A 27,111-nucleotide genomic window follows, 5' to 3' on the forward strand; every position below is an offset into this window, starting at 1 on the left:
TCAGGGAGATTCAAATTAAAACCACATTGAGATACCACCTTATACCAGTTAGAATGGCCAAAATTAGCAAGACAGGAAACAACGTGTGTTGGAGAGGATGTGGAGAAAGGGGAACCCTCTTGCACTGTTGGTGGGAATGCAAGTTGGTGCAGCCTCTTTGGAGAACAGTGTGGAGATTCCTCAAGAAATTAAAAATAGAGCTTCCCTATGACCCTGCAATTGCACCTCTAGGTATTGACCCCAAAGATTCAGATGTAGTGAAAAGAAGGGCCATCTGTACCCCAATGGGGTACAGCAGCAATGGCCACAGTCACCAAACTGTGGAAAGAACCAAGATGCCCTTCAACGGATGAATGGATAAGGAAGGTGTGGTCCATATACACTATGGAGTATTATGCCTCCATCAGAAAGGATGAATACCCAACTTTTATAGCAACATGGATGGGATTGGAAGAGATTATGCTGAGTGAAAGAAGTCAAGCAGAGAGAGTCAATTATCATATGGTTTCACTTATTTGTGGAGCATAACAAATAGCATGGAGGACAAAGGGTGTTAGAGAGGAGAAGGGAGTTGAGGGAAATTGGAAGGGGAGGTGAACCATGAGAGACTATGGACTCTGAAAAACAATCTGAGGGGTTTGAAGTGGCAGGGGGGTGGGAGGTTGGGGTACCAGGTGGTGGGTAATATAGAGGGCACGGATTGCCTGGAGCACTGGGTGTGTAAAAAAATAATGAATACTGTTATGCTGAAAATTAAAAAAAAAATCAATAAATGCAAAAACATAAAAAAAAAGAAATTAAAAATAGAGCTTCCTATGACCCTGCAATTGCACTCCTGGGTATTTACCCCAAAGATACAGATGTAGTGAAAAGAAGGGCCATCTCTACCCCAGTGTTTTTAGCAACAATAGCCATGGTCGCCAAACTGTGGAAAGAACCAAGATGCCCTTCAACGGATGAATGGAAAAGGAAGATGTGGTCCATATACACTATGGAGTATTATGCCTCCATCAGAAAGGATGAATACCCAACTTTTGTAGCAACATGGATGGAACTGGAAGAGATCATGCTGAGTGAAATAAGTCAAGCAGAGAGAGTCAATTATCATATGGTTTCACTTATTTGTGGAGCATATCAAATAGCATAGAGGACAAGGGGAGTTAGAGAGGAGAAGGGAGTTGGTGGAAATTGGAAGGGGAGGTAAACCATGACAGACTATGCACTCTGAAAAACAATCTGAGGGCTTTGAAGGGGCAGGGGTTGGGAGTTTGGGGGAACCATGTGATGGGTATTGGAGAGGGCACAGATTGCTGGAGCACTGGGTGTGGTGCAAAAACCATGAATACTATTATCGCTGAAAATAAATTAAAAAATAATAATAATTTAAAAATTAAAAAAATTTAAAAATGGAGTTGGACTCTTACTAACTTAAAATAGATCAAAGGCTTCAATTTAAGAGCTTAAACTACAAAACTATTAAAACAGAGGGAAGGCTTCATGATGTTGAATTTGGCAATGATTTCTTGGATTTGACACAAAAAATGCAGGCAATAAAATTAAAAAAGATAAATGGATTTCATCAAATTTAAAACTTTAGGGCATTAAAGGTCATGATTAACAGAATAAAAAGTCAACCCACTGTATGGGAGAAAAGAATTGAAAATCATGTATCTGATAAGGAAAAAAGTATTAATATCTAGAATATATAAAGAATTACAGTTTGAAAATTAAAATATTTTTTTTCCAATTTATTTATTTTCAGAAAAACAGTATTCATTATTTTTTCACCACACCCAGTGCTCCATGCAAGCTGTGCCCTCTATAATACCCACCACCTGGTACCCCAACCTCCCACCCCCCCACCACTTCAAACCCCTCAGATTGTTTTTCAGAGTCCATAGTCTCTCATGGTTCATCTCCTCTTCCAATTTACCCCAAAGCACATACCCTCCCCAATGTCCATAACCCTACCCCCCTTCTCCCAACCCCCCTCCCCCCAGCAACCCACAGTTTGTTTCGTGAGATTAAGAGTCACTTATGGAAAATTAAAATATTTTTAAATGGACAAGAGCCTGAATAAACTTTTCTTCAAAGAACGCATACAAGAAGCCAGTAAGAACGTGAAAAGATGCTCAACATCACTAATCATTGGGGAAATACAAATCAAAACCACAGTGAGATACCACTTCATACACCCATTTAGATGATTATTTACTCTCAGTAAAACAAAAAGTGACTCTACTGTGGTAACATTTTACATAACTAAATAATAAATACTGAATATTGATCTAGCTAATATTTCCAAAATTTTATTAGGAAGATGAAAAATAGGAAGTTGTATGTGTGTGTGAGCTAATGGTATGGAGGTGATGGTAGATCTGAAAGATGGTAATAGAGCTACAGCCTCAATTTCCACACTGGAAAATCAAAAGTGAAAAATTTAAAGAAATCAAGAATCAACACCACAACGTTGCTATTTAATTCTGTGGAAGAAAAAATTAAAATAAATAGATGAAAAAGTCGAAAGTGTTTGCCTCTGAAGCATGAGAAAATTTGGGTTGCCTGGGCACTACTTTTTGCCCTAATAATGTTGCAAAACTGACAATATTAAAAATTAAACAATAAACTTAGAAAAATATTTGAAATAGAACATAGGCCCCTATAAGTAAGTGAGTACAAAACAGGAAAAAATTAAAAATAACTAATGCTAGACTAGAAAAATATTTCAAATACCAAATGATAAGACAATTAAATAAATTGTACTCCTACAATTTTGTTAAGTGAAATTAAATGTGAGAATTAAAACATTTATTTTTAAAGAATTTGGAAAGATATAAGTAAATGTCCTCAATATAATGTTAGAGAATGTCCCAAGATATAAGACTGTAGAACCTGGTGACTTGTAATACTTTATGTACTTTCTATATTTTCTAAAATTTTTCCAATGAATATATGTTATTTTAAAGTTAGCGAAATCAAAAAAATAAAGATCCTTGTGTTTTTTTAAAAAAGTATTTTTATGTAAAATAGCATCTGGCTAACTGCCCATGACTCACCATCTCCCAATTGCTACTAAGATATTTGCAAGAAATCCTAAAACTCACTTGTGGAATCAACAAAAATCTGAGTGAAAATACTGGTTGTAATAATCAAGGAAAAAATGAATTAAGGTAAGGAGCTTAAAGCAAATAGAAATATTAGGAGAGTTAGTTCATTATTGATCTGAAATATAAGAAGGAGAGTTGGAGAGGAGGAAAAACTTCAAAATGTTCCAGGAGCATAGGGTGTGAGCCCAATGATTAGATTATAATATCCCCGATTATAATATTCTCGTTAGTGGTTGATACTAAAAAGTTGTGAGGCAGTCTGGGATTTGGCCTGATTTTCTCTTAAAGAGGATAGTTGGTTGAAGTACTGGTTCTAAATACCTAGTTCTTTTTTTTTTTTTTTTTTAATTTATTTGACAGAGATCACAAGTGGGCAGAGAGAGAGGCAGGCGGGGGGGGGGGGGCGGGGACAGGCTCCCTGCCAAGCAGGGAGCCCAACATGAGGCTCCATCCCAGGAACCTGGGATTATGACCTGAGCTGAAGGCAGAGGCTTTAACCCACTGAGCCACCCAGGAGCCCCCTAAATACCTAGTTCTTGAAAGCCTAATGGGAAATGGTACTTCAGTAGCCAGAAGGAAGAATAATTTTATTTTTTAAGGGTTTGATTTTTTTTTTTTAATTCCAGCTAACATACAGCATAACATTAGTTTCAGGTGAACAGTATAGTGACTCAACACTTCGATATAGCACCAAGTGCTCATCGCAAGTAGACTCCTTAACCCCCATCACCTATTTTACCCATCTTCCCATAAGCATCCCTGGTAACCATTAGTTTGTTCTCTATAGTTGAGTCTGTTCCTTGGTTTGCCTGTTTCTTCCCTCTCCCCCAAAATAATTTTATATTTATGTTTAAGAGTGGGAGAGATGTGAGCATTGGTTGGGAAGTGTGAAAAAGAATAACAGAGGTTTAAAATAGCTGCTATCTGAAGTAATTAGAGAGAAGATACCATACATACATAAAGCATATACATACAACAGTAAAGTTTAAAATGAGTAAAAATCACATATTGCCATCATTGCCCTTGAAAGTCTTTTTTATATTTACTATATGAGCCATTGAAAACTCAGAACCAAGGAATTTACTTTTTGGTTTCCTTGATTCTTTATCTGTAGACTTATTTTTTCCAAGGGTAGTGGAAACCAAGTTCTGATCGGGGAATAAGGAATAAATACGAGTTTTTTTTAAAAAAGATTTTTTTCTTTCCCTTTGCTAGGCATATACAGTTGACTTTGCTTAAATTAAGTGCACCTCTTTTAGAAATATTACTAAGGGTCAAGATCATAAATGTAGAGTTATATAAATCTAAGAGATTGAGTGATTTTTTTCTTTCAACTATCTAGATATAGTTGTAGGAAAAGGGAGCTGTTTCATTTAAGTTTGAAGGTTTGTTTGTAAGATAAATGCAACCAAAGCAATAGGAAACAAGAAAATTGGGAGTTCTGGTGATAATTTGCTGAAGAAATCAAGCAGAACATCTTAAACAAGTGACAACAGAAGGACCTAAAATATTAAGGATAAAATTGTAGGTAAAATTGACAATGTAGTGGAAATAAGAGAACTAGCAGTAAGACTAAGAAGTTGTGCCTACATTTTGGCTATCAGAATTAAAGATTACAGTGGTAAGTATCTGAATTACCAGTTAACATCAAATGGGAATAAGATGCATTCCCATTAAAATAAGCAACAAAAAAGGAGTATTTGCCATTGTTATTATTTAATATTCTTCTGGAAATCCTAAACCCATGCACTGAATCATGAAGCAGAAACAAGAGCTACACTTATTGGGAAGGGGAAAATGAGGATATTTCAAGTAGAGTATTGAATACCAAAAAAACAAAAACAAAACAAAAAAAAGATTATCAACCAAAACTATTTGAATTGAAAATGGAAATTAAAAGAAATTAGTAAAAATAGAGTATAATGACGTGACTGGATATGAGAAGTATTGAAATATCAATAGCTATCTCTCAAATGAGCAGGAAGGAATTAAGGAATTTAATGAAGTGATGTTAAAATTACAGAAAAGGTAAATTATTCATGAATAATCTGAATGACAAATATTTCAGATTTATATGAAGACAAACTTGACAGAGAGATCCAGGCATTTTTTTTTAAGATTTTATTCATTTATTTAACAGACAGAGATCAAAGGTAGACAGAGAGGCAGGCAGAGAGAGAGACAGGAGGAAGCAGTCTCCCTGCTGAGCAGAGAGTCCAATGCGGGGCTCGATCCCAGGACTCTGGGATCATGACCAGTGCCGAAGACAGAAGCTTTAACCTACTGAGCCACCCAGGCGCCCCTAGGCATTTTTTTTTAATTTATTTTTTATTTATTTTCAGCATAACAGTATTCATTATTTTTGTACCACATCCAGTGCTCCATGCAATCCATGCCCTCTCTAATACCCACCACCTGGTTCCCCAAACCTCCCACCCCAACCCCCGCCACTTCAAACCCCTCAAATTGTTTTTCAGAGTCCATATTTCCCCCAACTCCCTTCTGCTCTCTAATTCCCCATGTCCTCCATGCTATTTGTTATGCTCCACAAATAAGTGAAACCATATGATAATTGACTCTCTCTGCTTGACTTCTTTCACTCAGCATAATCTCTTCCAGTCCTGTCCTTGTTGCTACAAAAGTTGGGTATTCATCCTTTCTGATGGAGGCATAATACTCCATAGTGTATATGGACCACATCTTCCTTATCCATTTGTCCACTGAAGGGCGGGTTCCATGATTTGCATATAACTCCCAGTGCTCCGTACAATCCATGCCCTCCTTAATACCCAGTTTAAAAAGATCCAGCATACATATAATTTCAAACTAAATCCATTCCTGAGACAGGAATATAGAATGATAGATGCTCTAAATGTGTAGATTGCTTTAGGTAGCATAGACATTTTCACAATATTTATTCTTCCAATCCAGGAGCATGGAACATTTTTCCATTTCTTTGTGTCTTCCTCAATTTCTTTCATGAGTACTTTATAGTTTTCTGAGTATAGATTCTTAGCCTCTTTGGATAGGTTTCGGAGAAAAACAACTATCATATGATCTCCCTGATATGAGGAAGTGGTGATGCAACATGGGGGCTTAAGTGAGTAGGAGAAGAATCCATGAAACAAGATGGGATAGGGAGGGAGACAAACCATAAGTGACTCTTAATCTCACTAAACAAACTGTGGATTGCTGAGGGGAGGGGGGTTGGGAGAAAGGGGGTAGGGTTATGGACATTGGGGAGGGTATGTGCTTTTGGGTAAATTGGAAGGGGAGGTGAACCATGAGAGACTATGGACTCTGAAAAACAATCTGAGGGGTTTGAAGTGGCGGGGGGGTGGGAGGTTGGGGTACGGTGGTGGGTATTATAGAGGGCACGGCTTGCATGGAGCACTGGGTGTGATGAAAAAATAATGAATACTGTTTTTCTGAAAATAAATAAATTGGAAAAAAAAAGATATTTAATCCTGAATTCAAAAGCCAAAAAAAAAAAAAAGAATGATAGATGCTCTTTTGAACAAATGCTAAGTTAAATGAGTAATCCATTGATACAGCTCTAAAATAGGTAAGCTAAAATATTCTTTAGTTTATCTAGTTATTCTTATATGCCTCAAAAGAACTATAAGTTTGTGTGTCCTAAAATTATCAATAACTCTTCCCTATTTAAGAAGTCTAGAGTTCCATTCAAAGGAAACTTTTACACAGCTCAGAAATTATTTTATTGTAAACTGCTACTGTCATCTTTTTTAAACATAACTGCCACTTGTAGTTATATTCTTACAGTTCCTTTGGAAGGACTAAGAAGTCAAAATCAGTTTGAAGAGATGAGATCAAGCTACATTAGAGAGCTCATCAAGGCTATTGGGTTGAGGCAAAAGGGCGTTGTCTCTAGCTCACAGCGTTTCTACCAACTTACAAAACTTCTTGATAACTTGCATGATGTAAGTATTTTGTTTTCTAGGATAATCTTTTAAATATTGAATCTACATTTTACTTTGTATGGTTTCTTCAAACTCATATTTATATTTGCATCACACTCCTCAGAACTTGCATTGTACTTTTTTCATTTTCAATGTAGATCATCCAAATATCCTTTTAATAGTATTTGTATAAATATAGATTAATTAATGGTTTATAGGAATTGTGGTAACATTTTCCTGAGTATGTTCTAAAATATTTTTGCCTTAAGTTAGAGAAGATTTTATATAATCAGGAAAAGCAAAGATATGGGTGTGGACAATAAGATTCTCATATAATTTTGGATGGCATTATAAATTAATAACAGTGCTAATGGACAATTTGACAATTTACTCACTAGGTCAAATTTGAGACCTTATTTCTGAATATGAACAGATAGCCAAGGATTGTTAGCCATATAGGTAAAGCCTTTATAATGAAAGGAAGAAATCAAATACACAGAAAAAAAGGAATGAAGGAATAAGCCCCAGAACAGAGAACAGAAAAAAGATTCAGGAAAATTAAGATATTCAGAGAAATAAGAATGATATTGCATCTGTGAAACAAAAATAGAAAACATTTGTAAAGGAATATTTAGAAAGAACACATTTTTGGATAACTAAATATAGAAAAACAGAAATTTAAAATTTAATAGGGCTGAAATATAAATCTCAGATAAACTCAGAAGAAATAACAAAAATGATAAATGAAAAATCAGAAGAGATAATAAATTTAGGAGATTAATTCAAGGAGGTTCATTTCCCAATTAAAAGGAATTTCTAAAAGAATAGAGAAAATCAAAGAGAGGAAATTATATAAAAAAATAAAATAAAAGTTGCTGGACCAGAAATATTTTAATTTTCTGATGATAATGGCCCGGTATACAAGCACAGCACAATTGAACAAAGGCACATTATTGTAGAATTTTAGAATACCAGAAATAAAGAGACTGTCCTAAAATAGAGCAGTGAGAAAAGAAACAAGCCACATAAAAATGATCAGGATTCAAAATGATGTTGGACTTCTTAACAACAATACTGGAACCCAGAAAACAATGGAACAATGGCTTCAGAATTTGGGAGGAAAGGAAAATCTTCAAAGAATTTTATTTTATTTTATTTTATTTTATTTTTAGATTTTATTTATTTATTTGACAGACATCATAAATAGGCAGAGAGGCAGGCAGAAAAAGGGGGAAACAGGCTCCCCACTGAGCAGAGAGCTTGATATGGGGGCTCGATCCCAGGACCCTGGGATCATGACCTGAGATGAAGGCAGAGGCTTTAACCCACTGAGCCACCCAGGTGCCCCGTCTTCAAAGAATTTTATATCCAGCCAAGCCATCAAATGAATATGATGGCAACTTAAAAAGTATTTTCCAATGTGCAAGATGTACCTCAAGTACAACCATTCTCAAGGACATCTACAGGATGTTTTAACCATAAAACACTGGACTAAGCCAATGAAGTAGAAGATCCAACCCAGGAGAGATACAGAGGGATGTTCTAGCACATTAACTGTGCTGGACAATCATTAGTTTAAGTTGGAGCAATAACACACAGGATTTCAGAATACCAGGACCAGGAAAAAATGATGGAACTGAGGAATTACCAGTATGTATGAACATATTGAGGTGTGTTTTTACAATTGTGTCAGAGAATTTGACTATAGCTTTCTGATAAAGGAAAGAAAGCAAAACAGAAAAACAAGGGGAGGGCGCCTGGGTGGCTCAGTGGGTTAAGCCTCTGCCTTCGGCTCAAGTAATGATCTTGGGGATCGAGTCCTGCATCAGGCTTTCTGCTCAGCAGGGAGCCCACTTCCCCCCTCTCTCTCTGCCTGCCTCTATGCCTACTTGTGGTCTCTCTCTCTCTCTGTCAAATAAATAAATAAATCTCTTAAAAAAAGGAAAGAAAAACAAGTGATTAGCTCTAGCAAAGTAAAAATTAAGTCATATATGTGAAAGTAAATATAATCCAGCAGGAAACAATAAAAATCTTTGAAATATAATTGCTGGGTATTGATTTAGTCAAAAATTGAGATATAGCTATATAGAGAATGAGAAGAGAAAGTGTGCATAGTTGGAAGAGGTGTCTAGTATAAGAGAATTAAAAACTCAATTTTTGTAATAGAAACTAAATCAATAAGATCAAATTTGAAAAACAAAGTTTATTAGAAATACAGAGATAAATATTTAAAGATATGGGCTAAAGAAGTTGAAAATCTTTGCATCTGGAGAACTAGAATAAGGAAGAGAAGAATTCTATTAGAAAACTGTTGGATTTTGTTATTGCTGCTGGGTCCTATTAGGCTTTTAAAATTATTTATGTTAATTATTTGACAAAAATTAAAACTAGATTAAAATGAATTATGTTGGGTTCTTTGTGTTGACGGAGGAAGAGTCAATATTTTGTTATGTGAAAAAGTCAATCTATTAACAAATAGGGCTTATTAAATAATGCATTTTTGGAATTATATATGCCTTGTGTATATTATATATATTCCTGGGTATGTTTGTATACATTTATTAAAAGAAAAAAGAACTTAAAAGAAAGTCATCAAAATGTTCATATTGATGATCCTGTGGGATTATTAGTGACTTTCATTTCTTTAAATCTGTACTATCAGAATGTTTCATTGTATGTAATGTTTTACATATTATTCTAGAGAGTGAAGGAAGTTATTTTGGTGAGAAAAAAATAAGCTGTCTTATTTTATTATATGAATGTATTTTTTTTTCATGTTTCTTATCCATTTGTGAAATCAACAGCTTGTCAAACAGCTTCATCTGTACTGCTTGAATACATTTATCCAGTCCCGGGCACTGAGTGTTGAATTTCCAGAAATGATGTCTGAAGTTATTGCTGCACAGTTACCCAAGATCTTGGCAGGGATGGTGAAGCCTCTGCTCTTTCATAAAAAGTGAATGCCATTTTTATCTTTAAAAATTAAATTTTGTGGTATGTCTGTTTATCCTTTGGTCAGGATTATGAGGTCTTATGTTTTTACAATGTCTTCTTAAAGCCTTACATTTATAACATATATTGTGTAAATTTCAGAGAAAATTGTGAAGTTTTGTTTTCCTTTATGAAGCATAATTATAATTTTAAGGTGTTTTATGTACTTATATATTCACTAACAGTTTACAGGATTGAAAAAGTACTAAAATTGATTGCCAAAGTAAACTTAATCTTGTCCATACTATTTCCTACCATTTAGATGAAGATTTTTAACTTTTGCATCTAAGGAATCTACTTTAGAGGAAAAAAATCTTACATGTAAAAATAAAAAGTAATTATGTATGTTCCTTCTAGGTAGCTCCTTTTGTCTCCTTGATTATATTTACAAAAATGAATCTTTGAAATGGTATGCAAAATTTTGTCTAAATGAGCTTTTACACATTTTTGTGAGTAAAAAAAAAAAATCATAACCTTCATTAGATTTTCCAAAGGGTTTTTAATGCAAAAAAATATAGAGAATGAGAGTTTAAAATCCCTGAAATGGATTGAGGGTGTGATATTAGGGAAAAAAACAGCTCACGTATTGACTATTTCCCAAACTGGAAATACACATCTCTAAGGAAGTTATTAAGGAGAGCCATATCATTATGGTAACATTATTAGGGATTTTATAGTTTTTTACTAACCTTTTTTGAGACTTGTCCTTTAATAAGGTATTGTGAATCAAAATAGGAATCCACAGGAGTCTGTAGTCTAATGCCACTCCTTACTACTGGGGGCAGGTAGAAAATCATGTAACCTTACTGATTTTCAATTTCCTCACCTTTACCACTGTTATATTTCCTGCAAAATGTTCATTTTAGTCAGAGCTTCTTATTCTCTTCTTAATTAAAAAAAAAAAAAAGAAAGAAAGAATGGGAGGGATGAAGACGGGGAAGAAAGTTAAGGGAGAGAGGAAGGGTAGAGAAAATAAGAAATATTATTCTCTTTCTTTACTCAATGGGAGATAATGACAAATCACAGGTTGAAAGTTTTTGAGTGTCTTAGATCACTCTAAGATATTTCAAGAAATACTAGGTACAGTCTTAAAATAATACAACCAATCACAATAACTAGAAAACAATTCACACTGTTATATGAACTGAAAATATTGCATTAGAAGACGGACAAGAGTTCTTTTCTGAGATGAGTCACTGGAAATCCATTTATTTTTTTAAAGATCAATCTATATATCTGTATATATAAATACAGATAGATATATTTAAAAAAAAACAGGAAAAACTAAGTTTGTACCACTGAAAAATTTCAATAAAAATAATCACTGTTTTTTCTATATAAAGTAATTTATATCATTTTAGGCATATATCATATATTTATGCCTTACCTGTTATATATAAATAAATATATATAATATTTTTAATAGCTCAGTAGACCAAATTTTTTTCCAAATATTTTTAAAAATTGCACATTATCTTACAAATAAGACATATTGCCTTGTGCAAATTAGTGGTTATTAATAAGAAAACCAAAATAGCTTCAAAAATAGTATAGAAAACATTTACTGACTTCTCTAATTTCCTAATACCTTTTGGAGTACCCTTTCCCTTCAACTGATAAATCTTTGCAGTTTACCAAAGTGACATAACATCACTTAATGAACACTAATGTAACCCCCAAAACAAGATAGAGTGATTTCATCTGATCAAAAAATTGGCATGACATTGTTAACCATAACTGTTTCTTACCAGTAAATTCTCCATTTACAAAAGGAATGAGCTATGGTATATCTATAAATAGTGAATTCATAGAAGGCATTTGAAATAGGGATTAAAATAAGCTTCATCCAATGCTCTTGTCTTAGGTCCATTAGATCTATGTGCTAAATATAATAAACAACATCCAAATTTTATAACATTTGGTTATAACATTCAGTAAGAGCTTAAACCAAGTATTCCAAATAGTTTTAACATTAATATAAAAATAGTCTCTTCTTTGATAAGTCTAACTACATGTCTTTTTCTGTGAATACAATACCATAGACTACTGCTATTCAGTTCTTCAAAGTCTGTATACACACAGATTTCATTCTCTTGCCACTCTCCAGTCCAAAGTTAACTTCCTAAAAAGGATCTAGTCTTACCATTTCCTTACTTTAAAATGTTCATTGACTTCCAAACACCTATTATAGTGGTTCTCAGCTATATCTGCTCATTAGCATCTCCAAGTGAGCTTTTTAAATATATTGTTTCATCCTCAGTGATTTTATTTTAATTGTTCCACTTTTACTCTTGCAGGGACACAGTAGTAACTCTGCAATGATGTTAAAGCATCAATTTCTATAACTTTACTCTCTTTATCCTCCACTATCTTACCTTTATCTTGTGTTCCAGCCCACTCAAGTCTTTTTACTATCAGATTTCTGCCTGAATTTTCCCTCTTTGATACCAATCACATCATATCTCAATCTTGAAAATCCAGCCAAGCCACTATTTTTGTAGTGTTCTTTCCTGCACCTTCCAGATAGTGACTAACTTCCTCCTAAGGTTCACAGGCTATTTTGTGCACCTCTGAATTATAATACTGTCTTGTTCTACATTTCTGATTGTACTAGGAGACTGGGAGCCAGCTTGAGATTGGACAGTAGTATACAAGTTTATCTTGACTGGGAGTTGCATGGCATGTTCTCACTTTTGCTGTCACCATGATCTGTATCACTCTTTTTTTTTTTTTTTACATCATTCATGTCTGTATGCCTGACTTTATGATGTTCTTTTCCCATGCTCCTTATCTTCATCTCTTAAATTCTCTTAATCTCTTTTAAATTTTCTATCTCTTATTACTTTGTGAGATCTCTCCTCATACTGACTACACCATAGGAGAATATAAGTTGTGTTTTATATTTATTAAGAACACATTAGACTCTCTATTCTAAATTTCAAAACTGATTGGAGTATTATTTCCCTTCCTAAGAAAAATGCATAGAGGTTGCCTGGGTGGCTCAGTTGTTAAGTGTCTGCCTTCAGCTCAGGTCATGATCCCAGGGTCCTTGGGACTGAGCCCCCCCCCACCTCGTCCCTCCCTGCTTAGTGGGGAGCCTGCTTCCTCTCTTACTCCCCCTGCTTGTGTTTCCTCTCTCGCTGTGTCTCTCCCTGTCAAATAAATAAATAAAATCTTAAAAAAAAGAAAAATTCCACAAATACAAGTGTTTCTTATAGTTAAGGAGCCCTAACCTCAATATACAACTTTCTTCTCCTTTCTGATTTCATTCAACAACTATTGAATACCTGTTATGAACACAAGTGAATGTGCTAATAGACCTAGGAGAATTTAGAGCTGAAGGAAGATTGTAACTCAAGAAAGTGACAGTCCAGTAGTAAGTATAATACAAAATTCCTGGTAAAGAGTAGGTACTCATATACTTGTTGAGCCTACAAATGAAAACAGAGTTTGGATTTCACAGGTGCAAAGCATTATTCATGTATAACTTCACTGAGACAAATAATGCAGCAAAAAGTAAGATACTAACTTTACAATAAATATCAAATAATCCCTTAATTTGTGTCAGTAACTCACTTGCATTAAATCTGCATGTATTTCAATATCTTTTTTCCCAAAAAAGTCATCCCAGTAAATATATTTTAAATTTCTCCAATATACAATAAAGGCAGTCTACCACTGTGGGGATTATGTAACATAAGTAAATGAATGTAGATGTATCCAAAAAAAGAAAACTTTCACATTTCAGTGATAGAGAACAGTTGATGATGTGATCATTTTATCTGGTTTTTCTTACTTTAAAACAATATTTTGGTGACACAAATCCTTTTTTGCCTGTACATATTTAATTTCCAACTTTTTCTTTTTTTTTTTAAATTTCATTCAACTCTGGGGGAACAGAATGTGGTGGCCAAAAGGTTTGGGTTTTGCTGTTGTGCTTTTTGTTGTTTTGCAATCTCCTAATAATAATGTTTCATAGTCTTGATGTTGACCTTGATTCACAGTGTAGATGTCTACATATCTAAACACAAGGATTTAAAATTTCAGGCTAACCTTTACAAAAAGAGAAAACAAGCTTTTGAAAAAGAACATAACCTCATCAAATGGAAGATATCTTGTTTCTGAATCTTCCTTTACAAATTCCTGCATGCTAATGTCTCCATTCCTATGTAGTCATCATAACCTTTATCTTCATTTTATAGGTCATGTTCTTTCTGGTAGCTCTAAAATGAAATTAATCATAAGAAGACAGGTTATATATCAGAAAATACTTGAAGATTACTGAACTAGATTATTGAGTTAAAAATATTTCCCTTAACAAGGTTTGAATAGCCATTTGGATCTGAATCAATTATACCTCCAATATCAGTTGTTATGTAGCATTTTTTTTGCTTTTATTAAAAATATGGCACTACTAAGTCTACTTCTTAGTACTATTATTTTTCATATTTAACATTAAAATATTATACAGATCATATGCAAATATGATAGGTAACATGTTTTCTACCAAAACAGTGCCTTTCAAATATCCATGGCATGTCAAAGTATAACTTCTTAATTATCCATTATGGTGATATATTTCCTGATGTGTACTATAGAAGAGCTTATGGGGCTTATGGCCCTTCTCTGTTGTTTACTAACTGAATGCTCAAGCAAGCATTGACAAGCTCAAGAAGTCATTTAACCTTTTTGATTAAATGTGACTTTACCCAATTGTTTGCAATTAATAGAAATGAAAATAAAAAGTATACAAGTGTTCAGAAATAGTAATAGCTATTATAATGTTTTCATTAAGCAATAGTTCTGGCTATGATTTTATCAAATTAATCTGGCATATTCTATAGTGAAAAGAAGGAATCAAGAAAATAGAGTCGTTTTGTTGCTATCTCTATGCACACACAAATATTTGATGGATTTCATCTGAAATTACTAGAAATATTCACTTTCTTCATCTGTAGAGATATACTCTTTTGAGTTTGAGGCCTATTTTATCAGAAACCTAAAGAGCCTATCATGGTTATAATATGTCATTATAATATTAAGAATAATGGTACAAGTTTTGTCATTTTTTTTCCAATTTATTTATTTTCAGAAAAACAGTATTCATTATTTTTTCACCACACCCAGTGCTCCATGCAAGCTGTGCCCTCTATAATACCCACCACCTGGTACCCCAACCTCTCACCCCCCTGCCACTTCAAACCCCTCAGATTGTTTTTCAGAGTCCATAGTCTCTCATGGTTCACCTCCCCTTCCAATTTACCCAAAAGCACATACCCTTCCCAATATCCATAACCCTACCCCCCTTCTCCCAACCCCCCTCCCCCCAGCAACCCACAGTTTGTTTAGTGAGATTAAGAGTCACTTATGGTTTGTCTCCCTCCCTATCCCATCTTGTTTCATGGATTCTTCTCCTACCCACTTAAGCCCCCATGTTGCATCACCACTTTTGTCATTTTTAAAGTTATCTCTAAACAGAGAGCTTAACTAGAACACAGACACTCCAAAAATCTATGCAATACACTACATCTTCAGATTATCTTTATTGTAATAATTTAACAAAAGGGAAGAATGGATCTAGAAATCATGATGAAATTATCAACCCAAAAAATAACATTCCTATCCTTAAGAAGGTTAGATACAAAATGCCCAGAAGAGATCTTCACATCTGCTTTGATCTGTTATCTTGCTTTCCTTTTGTGAGATTGCTATTAAATTTCTAGAGGTTTTGATATGAATACCTAAGCAGTTTCTCTAATCTATACCTATCTTTACAAAGCAGATTTCAGCAAGAGTATGAATTCTTTTCAATATCATTATAATCTCAAAAATAAACTTGAAAAAATGTCAAGTTTAAAGGTAATTCACTTTTGTATTAAAGAATTCAACAATCAGTTCTCCACGGATATAATAAAATGAACAAGCATACAACCCAAGGAAGGGCATAACTTTCTTTTTCCTTAAGTATTCCTTTTAGATAACCATTAGATGTAGAGAATTTCTTTAACTCTTAAATTTTATAGGAAATAGCCAGATAATCTAGCAAAATTTTGCCAACTTCTAAGTTGCTTACTCTCACTAGACTAAGTCATGTAATGCTTATAGTGAAAAGAATATCATTCCAAAAAAAAAAAAAAAAAAAGAATATCATTCCACCTCTGTAGTTTTATAGTTTGTATTTTCTGTATCTCTGTAATATTGTATTTTCCATACTCAAGTTTTGGTGAAAAGGGAATTCACTATCTCTACCTAGCATTTGCCATCTATTTAATGTACCATTATTCCATACTCCTTGCTCTTTATCAAATCAAAAAATTGAATAGCAGTAAAATAAATTACTCACCCTGTATTAGAGAAATTAATCTGGCCTGGTTAGTTCTACATCCATAATATGAATCCATAATAGCAACTGGGCCTAGATAATTGCATTCAAGTTGGATCACATCCCTTTTTAAACTCAGGTAAAAGTCCCTACAGACTGTCATTTACCTGGGCCTAATAGAATTGAACTTCCAGGGTTGGGACTGAAACAATGTGGGCTTAAAAATTTGAAAATAAGAAGTCAAGAGTAGTTTCCTTTAATAATTTGTCCTCATCAGAGAAAATTTAAGAATTGGGGGATTTTAGTGATAAGTAAAAAAGAAGTTCATAATAGCAGTGATTTAATATGTACATTATCTAAAAAATCCTGTAGCCAAAGAAAAACACAAAGTGATCTGTTCTCCTTGGAATTGATCACATTTCAAGGCAGAGCTCTGAGCACATGCCTGGAGGCTGCGCCCAGACTTGTCTACAGCTTTATGCAGCTGTGCAGTTTGGAAGTCTGTTGCAGAACTGCTGGATTAGTCCCAGAATGTCAACCTCATGTTCAATTTACTGGCTTTTGTTGCTTTATGTCATGCTGACCTTACTGTGAAACACGCGTTTGTTTGCTCTCTTTCCACTCATGGAAAAATAAGGAAACCATTACTTAGTTTAAGCTCGTTGAAAGCTTTAACTGACAAAGCACTTTCAGAGAAATCTGAATTAGGAAGCTAAGAAAGCATACCCATTCCATTTTATTATTCTCTTTTAAAAAAGCATACCCTGTGCATTGCTTTAAAGAAAATCTATGCTATGACATCTGCGATGTGACATCAGCAGCATGGTGCACATTCAGATAGATATAAGCAAAACCTTTAATTGGTATTATAAATAGTTCTTAAAACCTATTTTTGTAATCTTTTGAAATTTCTCTTAATACATCAAATGCTGATGTTTAACAAACAGAAATTATTCTAAATGAAGCCCATTTTAATTTTTTATCAATTATATATAAAATTTAACATCTATTTTTATATGATATTTACTCACTTATGAAGGTTTTTTATATAATTTGCAGAAAGCAGTAGTTTGAAAATTTTTGCCACAGAAGATACCTTTTATTCCCCCTACCTTCTAAAGGTTATATTTTAAAGTACCTCCCTACCAAACTGCATTCCAATTAAGAAATAATTATTTTGATTTCTTCATGTTTTATTTTTCAAAGACATAACAGTTTGAGCTGCTGACCAGCATAACAATTATGTCCACATTGATCTGATACAGTTTTAACTTGGTAAAACTGTTGTAATGGTAAAATAATCAATGGATATCTATCATAGCTTTCCTAAACCAGGTTAAGAACTAGAGATTTGAAGTCATAATATATTATACAAAATTAAGGCTTCTTTTTAGGGCTTCAAAATTCATGAACAAGACCAAAAAGTTTATAGAAAATTATTACAAGCATACCATATTCTTATCAAAGCAGATATATGCAGTTTTGCAACATGAAGAAAATAAAACAGAAGTATGTTCTCCATAGGGTAAAAATACTAACCAGATTTAGTTAAAGTGGTAAGCTCTGTATTGATATAATTAAGAGTAGAAAGAGATTTTCACATGGCAGTCTTTAGAACTCATCACTTTAACCAATGAAGTATCTTATCACCTGAGTATTCTGCGCATTTTAACTTTTCTGGTATGTGCATATTCACAAGAAAAATCAAAGCAAGGAGTTTTTTAAGAAGCTTTTCATTGTAACTTGGAAAAAATAGAAGAAAAATATAAGGTTTCTTTGAAAGGAGTAAATATGACATATAAAAGAGAAATGGAGAGCTCCTCTAAACAATATCTTAAATATTTTCTCTTACTTAGTGAGTAATCATGCTAATGGTACAAAACATGGGTGATTATGTTACAGGGATAACAATGCTAAATGTAAAAAAAAAAAAATGCTAAATGTTAGAGAAATTATCACTCACTATCCAGGCATATAAAACAGAAATATGCTCATAAGCTTGCTTTTTGCTTTTAAAATTCTTCATTTTCTAATGAGGCTACATGGCTTAGGAAAAGAAAATACTGATCTCTAACTCAATTTAGCTCTCAATTGGATGTCTTGACACTTAAAAAGAAAGCAGTGGGGAGTGGGGGTAGGGGAGAAATGGAGGGAAGAGAGAAAGAAAGGGAAAAGGCTAGGACGAAATTATCCCTTTCATCTCTGAAACTACAGATTTCCTCTTAATAATTTACATCAACATAAAGTATCCAACTCTAAGTTATTTATGTTAATAGAAGTAAAATAGGCCCTGAAACACAACAACAACAGCAACAAAAATTGTTTGTTTGTTTTTTCAAAGTTGGAGGGTCTTGCTTTAGGCATCATTTTATTCTTCAATAACTAGTTATAAAGTGTGTGTGCTAGTCACTCTGTCAGATAGTGGAGATAACCAGTGAATACATTAAACAGAGTTCATACCTTCTCTGAGCTCACTGTTGGATGGAGACTAGAAAAAGGTAAATAGTTATAACACTGTATGATAAGTGCAATGATGGAGGAGGTACAGGGAGATATTTGAGCATCTATGGGAGGCACCTCATTTGATTTAAGAGTGGGAGAAGTTATGTTGTAAAAAAGATCTGAGCCATGATCTAAAAGTGGTTCAAGAATTAGCTGAGCATGTAGTCAGAAGATGCCACAGACAGGAAGAGAAGAATATTTCAAACAGGATATAACAGCGTATGTATAGACCTGATGGAGACAGAGAGTGTGAGGTTGGGTTGATGATGAGGCTAAAGAAGAAAACCAGTGGCCTTGTACATGGTATTAAGTTGTGTAGTCTTCATGATGTTGTAAGCAGGAGAGCAGCATAATTCAGATTGGTAAGAAAACTCACTCTTACTGAAATATGGAGAAGAGTTGGAGATGGCTAATCCTGGAGGCAGAGAGAACATTTTTCAGGAAGTTAATGATATTTTGGTGAAAAATGTTTGGTCATAAACATGAAGAGTTGAAGATGATCATGACCTCTTCCTTAATTTTCCGGTTTCATAGAAACATAATTTAGAAGCATTGACAGAACTTGGGAAAGTAAGTGAAATACACCATATAAATTGTCAAACACAAAGTCAAATGTCTATTTATTCTGCTGTGTTGAAATTTCAAATTTTTCATCAAAAGACAATAAAAATTAGAAACTTTGCATACCAAGTTCCAGAATCCTATCTATCCAAACATCTCTGTCACTCTACAAGTACCCCTACCTTTGCATGTCTACTGAACCTCAAGATTACGTGGTCTATGCACAAAGGTAACGCTAAAACAGCTCAAAAATCAGCAAATAGGAAAGGGAAACTAAGTTATGTTAAACTAATAAAAAATAAACACATCATTTGTATGGATCTTTCTTGAAATGCCATTATCTAGTATAATTACAAAATGGCACCCACAAAAAAGTGCTTTATTCTCTGTAAAGGGTCTTGATGCCTTCTTTATGAAGACTTCTTCATGACTTCTTCACCAAGTGTGGGGAATTAAAGAAGGGAGGCTGGTGAGTGATACAATGTGGAGCAAATCTGGCAGTGAAGAATATATCCATCTCTTAGTTTCAAAGAGCTTGATTTGGATTACCTCATTCAATTTCCATCAAGGGCTGTTCTTTCTTTTGACTGTCACTAACCAATAGCAGCAAGAAATAAGATTTTTATATTAAAACAGTGGTGGTGGGAAGGGATTTTTTTTTTCTCTTGGTCTTAACTGGCATCACTAGTCCCTTGCCATGTCTAGTCATAGATCCCATTGCTGTTACCTCATATTCAAATCTATGGCTCATAGATTCATCTGTTCTCTCTTCCCAGTACTGGAGATACTGGGACTTATCTGACTTGATATCTTTTGTTTCTTGCTGGTTCCACATATCCTTCTTAGGCTCAGCTGCTTTCCCAGTGGCCTCTGTATGCAGTTACCTTGCACCTTCAGAAGAGTCATGGCCCACTACTATCTGCTCAGTTATCACCCAATTGGAACAATGCTGGCTCCAGGCTTCTTTGAGATGCTTGTAGACTATATCCATGCACAAAACTGGTGATTTTCTTGGACTTTCCCCTTACTTGTATGGATGTTGCTTATCCCAACTCCTTCAAAACTAACACACTGTCATCTGACCTCTTTGACTTCTTCATTTTTCTGAATAACAGAGGCTTCTCACTTCCTCTTGCTATCTGCCAGAGGCTTCCCATGGGTCTTCAACTGAGTTCTCTTCATCTATTTCTAGTATTTCTCTGAGTCTACCTCTTAAGGATACTTTTGAGATTAGAAGACCCCTTTTTCTCAGGTAGGAAAACCCAATTCTCCAGACTTGCTCTTGATTTCAAAGAACAATTGTGGAAATCAGAAGCTCAACACTGGCTTTTTATTAAAGAACATAACACCATAATGTAATCTGCTGTAATGATCCTAATTGTTGGAGCAAATTGGCTGCTTCCAACTGACCAGGAAACAGGTCAGATGACAAAAAGAAAAACAAAACAAAAAAAGATGAATATACTTCAGTAAATACAACTTTGGATATGTTTTGGAAATTCATATGAGATTTCTGTCAAGAGGGTGAGACTCTTCCTCCATCTGGGTATGTCTAAGAGTTCTGGCACTGGCTGGAGACAAATGCATAACTATAAATTTATGTGATGTTGGACTTATAAAAACATCATCACACACTTATTTTCAATCTAATACTTTAGAATCCACCTGAAAATTTTAGTAGACTTCTTTGCACATAGATTTTTATATTTTGTTATGCTGAAATCGATGAAATATTCGGTTATCCACTCTGTTCCTTGTTAGTAAAACTAGTGTAATATTTGGCAAGAGATGCAGGAAATCATCATTTCCCCCTCTCATGGCTCACACAACTTTTGGTTCTCCCCTATTTTGAATAAATAGTAGAGTACTATGTACATACACCAGACTTATACTTTTAAGGATATTTAGCTTCTAATACTTCTTGTGTCCAGTTTCACAGATTTAGCTCCTCATTTCTGAGTGGGGAGGCAACTATTTCAAAGTACATTGGAAATTCATCTGAAGTGTTTGCTGAGAAAAGGAGACTCTCATCTCTGTGTGTCTAGCACTGATTCCACAGTGCTAGAGGTGACAAATGCATGGCTATAAAAATTACGTGATAGTAGGCACCTAACATCATTTTCAATCTAATTTCTGTTTTTGAAATAAATGTGCATTTTGAAGTAAATATTTTATGATTCACATGAGGAACACTTCTCAAGTGTTTACATTAAATTGGCTGGTGATTTGAAATGAATCATCTTCAAATGTTTTCTTAAAAACAACTTACAACTAATTTTTATTATTCTATGCTCTGTGATAACAAATAACTCATGTCCATAAATCTCTTTTTTTCCCCCATATATCTCTTTACCAATGAATTAGAATGCCCAAAACCTCAATACAATTATATAAAGCTATGTACAGGGTACATTCTTCTCTACTGGGTCACCTTAAATTTATAATCATTTCAGTTTTGTTCAACAGTGCATATGGCATAAGGGGAGATATTAATATGGATGGTTTGGCATATATAGATCCATGACTGTGTGTACATTTTAATGAAGCAAGGAGTGATTGTCACACAATTAAAATAAATCAACCAGTTGTTCATTAAGACAAAATATATACTCAGCTGTTGTCTAATAGGACTGGTAATGCACTATTTTGGTTATTCACTTTGATAAAGTAAAAAGTTTGTTATTTTTATGCAAAAATTAATGATGTTCATTTGAAATTTGATGCACTTAACATTAAACTGAAAAAGCATGTAACCTAAGCATGTAACAATACTTTGTTAGTAACAAAGTATTTTGGATTAGTATCATGCACTGGTTTCACTATTAGGAATATAATTTAATATATTGGAAATATGCAAATATACTTATTTAGTGAATAAAATAAATGCCTGGTGGGTATAAGGAATTGTGATAGGCCTTTGGAGACACAAAGATAAAAGCTGAACAGATTTCTTGCTTTTAAGTTCCAGGTTATGGAAGCCTGATATTATTTGAAACCTAAACATACTTCTCTTGATTCAATTAGCTACATTTGAAATGTAGCTGAAACTAGAAAGTTTGATTAGATTACTTGGCCAGGAAAAAGTTCCTTTAACACTAAATATATCATTTTTATTTTTGTTTACATGCTGTTTTCAGTTTTTAAATTAAATGTGTTTCCATATTCAGATTTATAAACTTAAATGGGAAGCTTCATATTTGTCTATAAAAATTTTCTGGCTTGTAAATATCTGATTTTGATAACTGGTGTTTTTAAATTTTACATTTAACTATTTAATGAATGAAGAAAAAGCATAGTAAATGGCCATGGATGTCAGTGCAATAGGAGACTCTATTCCCTAGTGTCAGAGTTACTATAACAAAGAGTACATATATCACTCTACCTACTTTTTAAAATGATAACTTATTTAAATGGAAGTATGTTAATTTTACTTAATCAGATGACCAGTGATTAACATGCATTCAGCAAATACTACCATTTATTTTAGTTGTCATTTATTTGAGTAGCTACAATACACCAGGCCTTGTTATAGGGAGAATCCTTACGTATATTATCTCTAGCTCTTACTGTACTCTTTGTAAGCTAAATATTATGAGTTCCATTTTACAGAAGAGGAAATCGAGATTCAAAAACTATTTCTTATACCATTGCTCTTGCAAAAAGAAGTTTCTGTCATATTTTAAAAATTATATTATTTTTCCTGGCATACATATTAAATTTTCTGTAATGGTTTTTATTTGAGAAATGAGGAAACTTAATAAATGTGCTGCCTGTTTAAACCTCCTCAAGATGAATCATTTTTACATTTTTTAAAAAGATTTTGTTTTAATGCCAGTATAGTTAACAGAGAGTGTTATATTAGTTTCAGGTGCACAATACAGTGATTTAACACTATATATCACTCACTGATCATCATGATAAATGTTCTCCTTAATCCCCATCATTTATTTAAACCCATTCCCCCCCCACCTACCTCCCTTCTAATGTCAGTTTGTTCTCCGAACTTAAAAGCCTGTTTCTTGGTTTGCCTCTCTTTCTTTTTTCCCCTATGCTCCTTTGGTTTATTTCTTAAAATCCACATATGAGCCAAATCATATTATATTTGTCTTTCTATGATTGACCAATTTCTCTTAGCATGATACTCTCTAGCTCCACTCACGTTGCTGCAAATGGCAAGAATTCATTCTCTTATATGTCTGAATAATATTTCATTGTATACCATCTCTTCTTTATCCATGCATCAGTCGATGGATACTTGGTCTTTTTCTACAGTTTGGCTATTGTAGATTATGCTACTATAAACACCTCACACCTGTCAGAATGGCTAAAATCAATAGTACAAGAAACAACAGGTGTTTGGGAGGATGTGGAGAAAGGGGAACCCTCCTGCACTGTTGGTGAGAATGCAAACTAGTGCATCCTCTCTGGAAAACAGTATGGACATTCCTCAAAATAGTTAAAAATAGAACTACCCTGTGATTTAGTAATCAGACTACTAGGTATTTACCCAAAGAATACAAAAACACAAATTAATTGTAGTTTTGATGTGCATTTTCCTTATGAGTGATATTGAGCATTTACAAATACCTTCTTCCCTTCCATAGGTTGTCTTTTAGCTTTGTTAGTTGTTTCCTTTGCTGTAGGGAAGCTTTTTATTTTGAGGTAGTCGTAATACTTCATATTTGCTTTTGATTTCCATACCTCAGGAGACATATCTAGAAAGATATTACATACAGTTGGTATCAGAGAAATTACTGCCTATGCTCTCTTCTAGGATTTTTATGGTTTCACGTCTCACATTTAGGTCTTTAATCCATTTTGAATTTATTTTTCTGACAGTGTAAGAAAGTGGTCCAGTTTCTTTCTTTTGCATGATGCTGTTCATTTTCCCAACACCATTGTCTCTTTTTCCCATTGAATACTCTTTCCTGTTTTGTTGAAGATTAATTGACTATATAATTGTGTATTTATTTCTGGATTTTTCTATTCTGTGCCATTGATCTATGTGGCTATTTTTGCGCCAGGACCATATTTTTTTGATTACTATAGCTTTGTAATATAAGCTGAAATCTTGTTTTCCTTTTTTTTTTTTTTTTTTCCTTTTTCCCCTTTTCAACACTGTTTTGGCTATATGGAATCTTTTGTGGTTCCATACAAATTTTATGATTGTTCTAGTTCTGTGAAAATATTTTTGGTATTTTGATAGAGAATGCATTAAATATAGATTGCTTTGGGTAATAAAGGTGTCATGCCCCAATAATGGGGCTGTGATTAAAGGAGTGAGACTGATACAAAGCGAAGGTCAAGTAAAGCTTTATTTCATGCCAGCATCAAGAATCCTGGGTGGCTCAGTGGGTTAAGCTGCTGCCTTTGGCTCGGGTCATGATCTCAGGGTCCTGGGATCGAGTCCCGCATCGGGCTCTCTGCTCAGCCGGGAGCCTGCTTCCTCCTCTCTCTGCCTGCCTCTCTGCCTACTTGTGGTCTCTCTCTGTCAAATAAATAAATAAAATCCTTTAAAAAAAAAAAAAAAACGAATCTAACCGAACGTTCCGGCCGCACCTCTTACAAGAGAGGGCAACCCTTTGTTTCACAGACTAACTTTTAAGGGCAAAGGCCATACGGTCGGGCCTGGCCACGCACAGGTGGCCAATGAGATTGTAACACACACAGGAAACTCCATAGTGATGACCAATTGAGTTACAAATTACCCTAGCAGACATTTGAACCAGCCTATTACACCTTGATTGGGATTGGAGCCCAAAAGGCTCCCAAAGGGCGGAGCCCATATTCCTTGGTAACCAGGGAGACGGTATGCATCCCCCCCACTGATCAGATGTCTCCATCTGGCCTGACCCACCTTTGTATCGGGGCTTTGTTAACTGAAGCTGGTTTCCTGGACTTGTCTCCAAGTAAATCTCCTGGGGGAAGGGGAGCAGGGACAGTTTCTAAATAGGTCCTTACAGAGGCATCTTAACAAAATTTGTCCTTCCAATCCTAGGCCATAGTATGTCTTTCCATTTCTTTTTATCTTGAGTTCCTTTCACCAATGTTTTAGAGTGTTCAGATTAGAGGTTTTTCACCTCTTTGGTTAAGTTTATTACTAAGTATCATTATTTTTGGTGAAATTATAAATGGAATTATTTTCTTGATCCATTTTGTTTTTCTTTATTATTTACCTCCTTCTGCTGGTTTGGGGTTTTATTTGTTCTTGCCGAACCTTTAGTTGTAAGGTTGTTGGTTTATTTGAAATGTTTCTTGCTTCTTGAGATAGGCCTGTGTTGCCATAAACTTCCCTTCTAGAATCGCTTTTGCTGCATCCCAAAGATTTTGGACAATAGTGTTTTCATTTATTTTTTCTATGTAATTTTTAATTTCCTTTTTGATTTCTTGGGTGATCCATTTGTTGTTTAGTGACACGTTATTTAAAATCCATGTATTTGTGCTCTTTCCAGATTTTTTCTTGTGATAGGTTTCTATTTTCATAGTGTTGTGATCAGAAAAAATGCACTTATTTGTGGAGCATAACAAATAGCATGGAGGACATAGGGAGATGGAGAGGAGAAGGGAGTTGAGGGAAATTGGAAGAGGAGGTGAACCATGAGAGACTATGGACTCTGAAAAACAACCTGAGGGTTTTGAAAGGGTGGGGGGTTGTGGGAGGTTAGGGGAGCCAGGTGGTGGGTATTAAGGAGGGCGGTATTGCATGGAGCACAGGGTGTGGTACAAAAACAATGAATTCTGTTAGTCTGAAAAGAAATTTTAAAAATAAATAAATAAATAAGTAAAGAAAAAAAAAAGAAAAAATGCATGGTATGACTTTGATTTTTTTGAATTTGTTGAGACTTATTTGTGGCCTATTATGTGATCTATTCTGGAGAATATTTCATATGCACTTGAAAAGGATGTGTATTCTGCTCTTTTAGGATGGAATGTTCTGAATATATCTGTTAAATCCATCTGGTCCAGTGTGTCATTCAAAGCCACTGTTTCCTTGTTTATTTTCTGTTTGGATAATCTGTCCATTGATGTAAGTGGGGTGTTAATGTCCCCCTACTGTAATTGTATTATCAATTAGTTCCTTTATGTTCACTAGTAAATATTTTACGTATTTGAGTCCTCCCATGTTGGGCATATAAATATTTACAATTGTTATACCTTTCTGATAGATTGTCCCTTTCTTTATCTCTTGTTACATTGTTTAAAGTCCATTTTGTCCAAAATAACTATTACTACCCTAGCTTTCTTTTGACACTTTCAGTCTGCAGATTTATTTAGGTCTGAAATGACTCTCTTCCAGAAAGCATATAGTTGACTTTTGTTTTTTAATTCGTTCCCACACCCATGTCTTTTGATTGGAGCACTTAGTTCATTCACATTCCACATAATTATTAATAGATATTTATTTATTGACATATTGTTACTTGTTTTGTGGTAGTTTTTGTAGTTTTCTCTTGATCTTTCTCTTCTTTTTCAAGGTTTGTTGGCTTTCTTTAGTGTTATACTTGGATTTTTTTCTCTTTATTCTTTGCATATCTATTACTCTTTATTGAATTGTGGTTACCATATGTTTGTAATAGGTTTGTATATAACATCTTCTGCAAATGCAGTATATATGAATGAAGTCAATGGCCACTTAAGTTTGAACCCATTCTTCACTCCCTACCGTCTACATTTTAGGTATGTGGTATCATATTTTACATTCTTTTAT

General features: G+C 34.2%; 1 protein-coding gene across 3 annotated transcripts in view; it reads left to right on the forward strand.

Moving 5' to 3' along the window:
* Positions 1-10,363, forward strand: part of PGR (progesterone receptor) — a 103,103-nt gene extending 92,740 nt beyond the window's left edge. For all 3 annotated transcript variants that reach the window (XM_044258251.1, XM_044258252.1, XM_044258253.1), the window contains 2 exons: positions 6,891-7,048; positions 9,832-10,363. In XM_044258251.1, the coding sequence (XP_044114186.1) occupies positions 6,891-7,048; positions 9,832-9,987 (314 nt within the window). In that variant the 3' untranslated portion in view covers positions 9,988-10,363. The remainder of the gene's footprint in view (positions 1-6,890; positions 7,049-9,831) is intronic.
* Positions 10,364-27,111: the final 16,748 nt, after the last annotated feature.

Source organism: Neovison vison, chromosome 7, assembly GCF_020171115.1.
Source record: "Neovison vison isolate M4711 chromosome 7, ASM_NN_V1, whole genome shotgun sequence".
Lineage (NCBI taxonomy): Eukaryota > Metazoa > Chordata > Mammalia > Carnivora > Mustelidae > Neogale > Neogale vison.